The 8,539-nt window shown below is 49.4% G+C and overlaps 2 protein-coding genes across 2 annotated transcripts; one reads left to right on the top strand and one right to left on the bottom strand.

The window, feature by feature from the left end:
* The first annotated feature begins 1,420 nt into the window (after positions 1-1,420).
* On the top strand, positions 1,421-3,684 carry CCL13 (C-C motif chemokine ligand 13). Its single transcript, XM_017890874.1, has 3 exons — positions 1,421-1,650; positions 2,535-2,649; positions 3,090-3,684. Exons 1-3 carry the CDS (start codon positions 1,575-1,577, stop codon positions 3,193-3,195), a joined length of 297 nt encoding a protein of 98 aa, XP_017746363.1. The 5' UTR covers positions 1,421-1,574; the 3' UTR covers positions 3,196-3,684.
* A 1,841-nt stretch (positions 3,685-5,525) lies between these two features.
* On the bottom strand, positions 5,526-8,028 carry CCL1 (C-C motif chemokine ligand 1). Its single transcript, XM_017890875.1, has 3 exons — positions 7,881-8,028; positions 6,581-6,692; positions 5,526-5,805 (listed from the first exon to the last, which is right to left on the bottom strand). The coding sequence occupies exons 1-3, from the start codon at positions 7,954-7,956 to the stop codon at positions 5,703-5,705; spliced, it is 291 nt and encodes a 96-aa protein (XP_017746364.1). The 5' UTR covers positions 7,957-8,028; the 3' UTR covers positions 5,526-5,702.
* Between the last annotated feature and the right edge of the window lie 511 nt (positions 8,029-8,539).

The following is an 8,539-nucleotide window of genomic DNA, read 5'->3' as shown; positions in this document are numbered from 1 at the left end:
CCTCTAAATTAAATTCCGGGCATAAGGTTCTTGTTATTTTCTTTTTGGTGTCTGCAGGCTCTGCAACTGGTTATATGTACCTTTTCCTTTTTTCTTTTTCTTTTCTTTTCTTTTTTTTTTTTTCCTGGGACAGAGTCTCACTGTCACCCAGACTGGGTTGCAGTGGTACAATCTTGGCTCACTGCAACCTCTGCCTCCCAGGTTCAAGCAATTCTCTTGCCTCAGCCACCCAAGTAGCTGGGATTACAGGCACGTGCCACCATGCCTGGGTCATTTTTCTTTTTTTTTTTTTTTTTCTTTTTTAGTAGAGACAGGGTTTTACCATGTTGTCCAGGCTGCTCTAGAACTCTTGATCTAAAGAGATCCCACTGGCCTTGGCCTCTTTTTTTCTTTTTTTCATGGTCAGTTCAGGAGAGTTTTAGCTTCATTATAGGCTACAGAACCAACTTTTGGCTTCATCTATCCTTTCTAATATTTACTGTTTCCTATTTCTCTAATCCTAGCTGTTTATTTCTTCCCTTTACTTTCCCTGGGCTTATTTTGCTAGAGTGGAATGCAGAGGGATGAGTATTCCAGGAAGGCACAAAAATTGTGCCAAGTCTTGGAGCTAGGGATGAGTGGGGAAGGGACATGTCCAACCATTCTAAGCCATTCCCTCCCCAACTCCCAGCTCCCAGGTATGTGCCCCTCGCAGGAAGAGCCCAGGAATGGGCCAAACACCTCACTTCTTTGCTCTGAGGGCCACCCCAATCCTCCCATCAACAGCTCCAGAAACCCAGTGGTCCTTCCTGGAAACAGGGGGCTTGCATCAGTCAGAGGTGTTTGAACCATGTCCCTCTGGGCCTGAGGGGTGGAAGGGGTCATATTATGGAATTTAAGGAGCCCCTGTCATCAGAACCTGACTTAATCTGTTTCAGATATTAGACTTCCACATAAAAGTTGACTTGGAAAAAGACTTCTGCAGCTAAAAGAAAGTTTGAAACTACCTTAGTGGTAAAATATAAGCAGACTAGCTTTCTCTTCTAGCTTTCCTACTCATTTCCCAGAAGACTTTGGTCAAGTTATTTAATCTCTCTGCATCCATTTCCTCATCTATGAAATGGGCATGATCATAATGGTACATACCTCCTCAAACTAAATACATAACATGAACAGAGTCCTTAGCACGGCGCTCTTTTCTCTACAGGAGTTAATTTTCATTGTTTTTCTTTTTTCTGCTAGAGAAAGTAAGCAGAAAACAGCTCCTTGGATGGCTTCCCATGGTGAGTGGCTGAGGCACATCTGTGTCCCTTTTTCCTCTCTGGTTCCTTGAGGCCTGGACAGCCAGAAGGAAGCATGCCATGCTGCTTCCGCCCTCAGCTTCCCTCTTGCATTTCCTAGAAAAGTCTTTGGTGCCCAGTTCCAGCTCAGCAGATTCAGGATCCCCCTTCATCATGACTTGGTCAACACCCTACTCAGGCCAAGGTCCTCTGAGGGCTCCAAGCCTCCCAACTCCCTATAAAAGGCAGGCAGAACAGCCAGAGGAGCAGAGAGGCAAAGAAACATTGTGAAATCTCCAACTTTTACCCTTCAACATGAAAGTCTCTGCAGCGCTTCTGTGCCTGCTGCTTGTAACAGCAGCTTTCAATCCCCAGGGACTTGCTCAGCCAGGTAAGTCACTGTCACCTCCCCACCTCCCCTCTCCCTCTCTTTCCCTCTGTTTCTCTCTTCAAGGAAGACCTAAGCCCAAGTGCTCCCACTTTTTTTTTTTTTTTTTAGATCGAGTCTCATTCTGTTGCCCAGGCTGGAGTGCAGGGGTGAGATCTTGGTTTACTGCAACCTTTGCTTCCCAGGTTCAGGCGATTCTCTTGCCTCAGCCTTCTGAGTAGCTGGGATTACAGGCACGCTACCACGTGCAGCTAATTTTTGTATTTTTGGTAGCGAAGGGGTTTCATTATGTGGGCCAGGCTGGTCTCAAACTCTTGACCTCAAGTGATCCTCCCGTCTCGGCCTCCCAAAGTGCTGGGATTACAGGCGTGAGCAGCCATGCCCAGCCAAGTGCCCCACTCTAAGCCCACCAGAATAGTAAGGCTCCTCAGAGGTTCACTATAACATCTAATTTTAAAGATAGAAAGCTGAAGCCCATGTTGGAGACAGAAGGGACCCTACCCACCCACCTCCAGGTTATCCCAGAGCAAGAATGAAACCTAAGCTTCTGACTCCAAATTTAGGGCCTTTTCTTTGACCTCATCTGATCGTCCCAAACTCTGCACATCTGGGACCACACCCAGGACCTTTCCCACTGGCCTTGCCTGTGGCCTCCCCTAGATGGCAGTGACATGTCCCCACCATGCAGCTGAGCCTTTGAGATCCTGAGGCCCATGTCACAGGTCCCACCTCACCTCGGGGTCTAGGGCAGGAGCGCTGGGCTTGGAGGTAGGTAAGATCTACTTCTTCCTCTTTGCTTTGCATCCCATACAGATGCTCCCTGCTGTATTCAAGCTGAGAAAAGCCTAACATATTCTCAAAGGTTTTTTCTTTGTGACTATTTCTAGATGCACTCAACGTCCCATCCACTTGCTGCTTCACATTTAGCAGTAAGAAGATCTCCTTGCAAAGGCTGAAGAGCTATCGGATCACCACCAGCCGGTGTCCCCAGAAGGCTGTCATGTGTGTAGAAAAGTCCCTGCTCACCTGGCTCCTCCCCAACCCCACATTCCCCAGTCCAAAGTTCTGCCCCAGGAGACAGACATCAGACTGACCTGGGGTCTTACTCAGGATGAGATCTAACCAGACTATGTGATGCAAATCCTCCTATTTTGGCTGCACAACAGGCCCGAAGAGGGCCTATAATTTCCCATGCCCTGCTTGCTGGATGGGCACCAGCCCACACCCTTTAGCAGATGCCAGAATCAGTTTCCCAGGGGAAGCAAGAGTACTGGTTGCCTCCAGAGACCCCTTCTGTCCACACACCTCCTACTTCCTGTCCCGTAGGGGTGCCTCTTCACCTGTAGCAGGTGGGCCAGGCAGGTTTAAAGCCCAGTGTGTTATCTTCTAGGTAAACCCTCAAAGGGTTCCATCTAACTGCGCCAGCTTTCCTTCCTCCACAGCTTCAGAACCAAACTGGGCAAGGAGATGTGTGCTGACCCAAAGGAGAAGTGGGTCCAGAATTGTATGAAACACCTGGGCCAGAAAGCTCACACGCTGAAGACTTGAACTCTGCTACCCCCACTGAAATCAAGCTGGAGTATGTGAAATGACTTTTCCATTCTCCTCCAGCCTCCTCCTATACTTTGGAATATTTCTACCACAATTTTCAAATCGGATGCATTCTGTTTTGTGATTCAAAATGTACTATGTGTTAAGTAATATTGGCTATTATATGACTTGTTGCTCGTTTGGAGTTTATTTGAGTATTGGTGATCTTTTTTAAAGCAAGGTGTTGAGCAAGTTGGTTGCTGTCTGTAAGCCCCCTTCTCTTCCACTGTGAGCTGCTGGCAGTGGGTTTCTCTTTGGCTCCCATGGGTTGAGAGCGTGCCTGTGGGAGTCATGGACATGAAGGAATGCTGCAATGTAGGGAGGCGATGCATCCTCCCAATGTAGGGAGGTGAATGTGAGGCGTTGCTAAATATGTTATTGTGGAAAGATGAATGCAATGGTAGGACTACTGACATTTTACAGAAAATACACTTTATTTAAAATCTCTTACACAGTGATGTTTCCTTCAGGAGTGACTTCCAACCAGTAGGAGCTCTAGGAGGTGTGGGTGGAAGGCAGAGCATGCCAGTGGATGGTGGATGTACAGAGGCCCTGGCCGTGAGGCTAGCCTGGCTCATCTGAGTTTCAGGGAGGGCCTGCCTCACCAGCCCAGGCTGTTCTGGAACAATGGCTCCAGTCCTCAGCATGGGCGCTCCTGGCTCGCAACTCATCAGTTTCATATTCAGTTCATTTCTTTCTTTAAAATCATACTCCTGCCAAAAGTAAACCCCTCCCTCCCCCTCTAGTCTCCCACCCCAATCTATGCCTCCCCACGCAAAGCAGCAAGTGATTCAGACTTCATGTGCACCTGACACCCAGTGGGAAACCAGATGACCAAGTCCTAGTGAGCCTCAGCCTTGGTAGGGAAGAAGGAGGGCACTTGGGCCGAATAGACCTTAGAGGATGGGAAAGTGTGGTCATAGCAAAGATTCTTTTAGGGGAGGTCCAAGAGGGCAATGTGGGGAGAGGGCCTGGGAGGAATATCCCCAAACGGTCAGATTTGGGTTTCCAGAGTGTAAAAGTTGGAGACATGTAGAAAGGAAAGTTGAGGGCAGGTTCTAGAGGAATTAGAATATCAGGGTGGGGAATTTAGACTCAGTTCTGAAGGCAGGAGGAAGGTGTGAAGGTTTTTGAGTCATCCAGAGGGAAGAATGGATGCCAGGAAGAGTAAAGTTATGATGCCAGGGCATTCATAAGGGCTGAGGAAGGGCAGTCATGGGAGTGGAGGGGAGGAAACAGATTAAGAAGACTGGGCCAGATGTGTGACGTATTGAATGGGGAATGAGGGAAACATAGCATGAGACCTTTGCCCTCTAAAAGTGACCTTTAAAGGTAAAGGTGTGCCAACCCCAAGACCTAGAAATACTTCCTTCCTTGGCTATTCTTCCTTGAATCACACGTTGTACAAATTGGAGCTTGTGAATGTCCCTTTTAAGGCATCGGGCCTCCTCTTCCTATATGTCCACCAAGGGTTCTCCTGCTCTTCCCAAGACAGCTTCACTCCTCCAGATAAGCTGGGTGGGCATTTCAATCAGACCCGGAACCCACCCATGCCTGGACACCCACCGAGATCTTCCTCAAGGAGAGATGGGCACTGCTGACAACAGCAGGGCCTGTCCCCCAGATCTGGTACCACGCTGCATCAGGCAGTACACCTGGCAATTTGGGACACCTGGAGGAGTTGTCCTGGGAGGCAACGGCCCTGGGCTCTAACACAAGATCTGCCCCTGAATTGCTGCATCTCTTTTTAGCCCTCAGTCACCTCATCTGTAAAATGGGTTTAGCAACATTTTACAGGCAGACAACCTCACATGATCCCCTCCAGCTAGGGCAGCTGTGATTTGGTGATAACATCATCCCCCGAGGCCGCTGGGCAGAGAAATGTTTCTATGTCTATCTGGGACCTTACCTGTTGGGTTAGACTCGTGTGTTGGTGCGTGTGTGTATGTGTGCACCTGTGTGTGTGTGTGTGTGTGTGTATTTTTCTCTTCTTACGGAGAAGGTCTTGCACCCAAATGTGGACCCAGCTGTGAACCCCAACTTTCTGTTCCACCGTACCCCTCTTGGCAGCCAAATCTAGAGGCAGAGAATCTGCACCACCACCCGAGTCAAAGCTTAGCCCCCAGGACAAAGGCAGTCACTGAGAGGTACTGAGTCACTTATTAGCTCAGTTCCCCTGGCACCAGGTGCAACATGTCTCCCTCCTCCTGCCCCATCCTTTAGCCCCTGGCTTCCACCTCTCAATGCCAATCAAGTTTTCACTCTGAAATCCAAAAGACACAGAGGTCTGGGGGTTGATAATTCTATAATTTAAATGTATAAAGTGCAACAACACAGCTTATCAAGACCAAGCAGATCCTCTGTGACCCAGCGAAAGCAGAGCACAAGGAATGGTATAGGACTGGGGGGTTCCGGGACAGGTGAAGCTACGTGGTTTCCAGAGCCCAGAATGGAAAGAAATCTGCTCATTTTCTTTTTGGCAGGCAGTGGCTCAGCTTTTTAATGTGATTCTGAACCCATCCAGCCCGGTTCAAGGCGCAGGCCTCATTGCCTCTCTTCAGCTTGAATCTGTGAACAGAGAATAAGAGAGAAGGCTGAACCACCCAAGCCACCACTGGGTGAGCACCACACAAGCCCCGCCTCCTCTGGCTGCCAGGTCCCCTAAGCTGCTCTTGCTGGGCCTTGGGCTCCCCTCTGTAAATGAAGTTGCTGTACAGGATGTGTGGTTTGCATGGTGGGGAACAGCCAAAGCACCAGGAGCTTATAAATTGAGCTTCCTGGACCCCTCTCCTGGTTTCAATTTGGTGTATCAGGGTGGGGCTGAAGAGCCTGAAAACATTCTGACGATTAGGTGGGATGAGAAATTCCCATTCTAGAATAGCTGTCTATGTTTATGCCCCTTCACAGATAAGGAATACAGAAGGATACGCAGATAATTAGGTACAAAGGAGTTACCCGTCCACGGTCATCCAAGACTATGGGTTCCAAATCTAGAGGCAGGAACTAATCCTGGTTCCCTTGCTCTTTCCAGTGCACAATAACCCCTTGTGCTTTTGTTAAACAATTCCTTCCTCTTAGCTCATAATGCTGGGATGTAATACTTGGCACCTTGGAGTTTCAGGAAACACAAGTCACTGCAGGAGCACAGATGCATCCTTCCTCACTCCTGCTGGGAAGCTCCGTGCTCCCTCTAGTGCCCAAGCGCGGTTTGCACCCAGATGCTGGCAACTCTGGGTTTAGAAACCTTATTCCGGTAAAATACTGTCATCTAGTGTCTACTCTTCTAATTCCAGGCTGGCGGGGTTCTGTTCTCTAGGGAGAGATTGAGCAGGTGATCACTTACATTAAGCCCTCCTTGGAGCAGCTGGAGCTGGTATTTCTGTAACACTGGATTGCCCTCAGGGAAATCTCTTTCTCCACAAATGAGAAGCAACATCTGGAGACGGGTACCTGCACTGGAAGAGGAACACAAAGGATGGTTTGCATCCATTTCTCAAACTCTCACCTGTAGCACAATTTTTAAAAAACAAGCAAAAAAACACCTCCCAGAACAAGCACTGGTTTGGGGACCACATCCGGAGGGTGCCGGCATGGCTCTGTCTCATCAGCCACCTCGTTCTGGGGCTAGGTAAAGAGTCAGAAGATTGGGGTTCAGATCTGAGCTCCCCGTACCCCAGCTGAGTGGCCTTGAGGAAGATGTGCCTTCACCCCGGCCCTAGACTTCCCATCTGTAAAATAAGACTTTTTGGAGCCTGGTTTCTAAAGGCTCCTCCAGTTTTCGTATTTCACCGCATATGCATGGCTCTACCCCAATACTCATGTCCAAGGGCCCTGGGCCCCACACCCCGGGGACCTGGTCAGTCTGATGCAGGACACGGTGGTCCACAGGTCACAGACCTGATCTGGGGAAGATTAGGAACTGTTTGAGGACCCCAGGCTGATGAGATGACAAGGGAAGAGCTCCCAGGAACTAGCTAGCTGCCCTACTCAATCTCTTGAATCCCCTCCTGCCCTGGTCCTCGGCTCTTTCCCAGCCCCCAACCCTCACTCTGTTCATTTGCGCATTCTCCTCCCACACCACACCCCGCAAGAGACCTGCATTCCACCTCCAGCTTCTTCCTCCTAGTTTTTCTGTTTGCAACCCCTTTCATGCCTCTTACTAGATTGGTACTCTCCAAACAGCCTTGGAGAGCGGACATAATCAACTCCATTTCACTGACAGAGAAAGCAGAGTTTGAGAGCTAAAGTGACTTGCCCAAGAGTAGCCAACTGTTAGAGCCCAGTCTTGCCTTCAGACTCTGCTTTGTGTCTCTCACGCTGTGGAAGCTACACCCAGGCCCTCCCCTGGACCCCGGGCCTCCCCACTTTACCCAAGTAACCTCACAGGTTCCCTTCCTTGGGTCTGGATGAAGCAGAGCCTCCTTGTACTGAAGCTGGCAGTTCAGTTCTCTGTGTTTGCCCCAACTCATGGTTCTCCTACTGGCCCTCACCCCCAGCCAGTCCAAGTTCACCATTCCTCCTCTTTAGATAGGAAGAGGGGAGACTGAGTTGGTGAGTTCAAGGAGGTCTGCTCCAACCCCAGAGGGGCTGACCATGTTTCTGCCCTCCCTAGAGAGACATAAAGTGATGCCTGCCACACTCACTGCTCTTGCTGTCCACGTCTTGTGGCCACATCCCAGCTAGCAGCAAGCACACCAGGGCCGTGGTGATGATCTGCATGTCTTCTGGTCTGGCTCTGGCCTTCCTGGAGCAGCTTTGATGAGCCTGGTGAAGCTAAGAGCTCACCACTGTGCCATCCTGAGATACCGAGGGCTTTTATTTGAAAAATCTCCACCCAAAACTCCAGGCCATGGTGGGAGCCACAAGTGGGAAGCCATAAGGACAGGGAACAGTTGCTCACACCCAGTGACCATGTGGCAAACTCCTTTCCCCACCTCTCCTGGGTGTTATTTGTGGTGATGGATTGATAGGTTGCATTGGGAACTTCCCCAAGTGTGGGAGCAGATAAGAATCTTGAAAAAGTGCGTGGGAACTGTCCTGGTTGAGTGGGAGGCAAAGAAAAGTAAGTGAGAGGAAGTGGCCTGTGTGTGGCTTATCCAACCCTACGTCATTCCATCCAGGCATGTACTACTGCTTCAGGGTAGAAGAGTCGGGACCTGAGCAGAGAGACACCTGCATTTGAATCCCAGTTCTGCAGAGGAGGGATTACATAAACTTACCCAAATGCATATTCACACAAAATGCAAATAGCAATGCATGTCTCAAGGATGTGCGATAAGAATTAAATAACATTCTCTATGTC

This window comes from Rhinopithecus bieti, unplaced genomic scaffold (assembly GCF_001698545.2).
Source record: "Rhinopithecus bieti isolate Rb0 unplaced genomic scaffold, ASM169854v2 scaffold_19652, whole genome shotgun sequence".
In the NCBI taxonomy this organism is placed as follows: Eukaryota; Metazoa; Chordata; class Mammalia; order Primates; family Cercopithecidae; genus Rhinopithecus; species Rhinopithecus bieti.
Note: the sequence above shows the minus strand (reverse complement) of the source record. Positions and strands in the feature narration are given on the sequence as shown.

What these genes read in the sequence shown, in the direction of transcription:
- CCL13 (XM_017890874.1), top strand. Translation starts at nt 1,575, where the DNA reads ATGAAAGTCTCTGCAGCGCTTCTGTGCCTGCTGCTTGTAACAGCAGCT. An exon ending in CCAGGGACTTGCTCAGCCAG is followed by an intron (nt 1,651 to 2,534) that starts GTAAGTCACTGT and finishes GACTATTTCTAG; the next exon opens with ATGCACTCAACGTCCCATCC. An exon ending in TGTCCCCAGAAGGCTGTCAT is followed by an intron (nt 2,650 to 3,089) that starts GTGTGTAGAAAA and finishes CTTCCTCCACAG; the next exon opens with CTTCAGAACCAAACTGGGCA.
- CCL1 (XM_017890875.1), bottom strand. Translation starts at nt 7,956, where the DNA reads ATGCAGATCATCACCACGGCCCTGGTGTGCTTGCTGCTAGCTGGGATG. An exon ending in AGACGTGGACAGCAAGAGCA is followed by an intron (nt 6,693 to 7,880) that starts GTGAGTGTGGCA and finishes TTCCTCTTCCAG; the next exon opens with TGCAGGTACCCGTCTCCAGA. An exon ending in TGCTCCAAGGAGGGCTTAAT is followed by an intron (nt 5,806 to 6,580) that starts GTAAGTGATCAC and finishes CTCTGTTCACAG; the next exon opens with ATTCAAGCTGAAGAGAGGCA.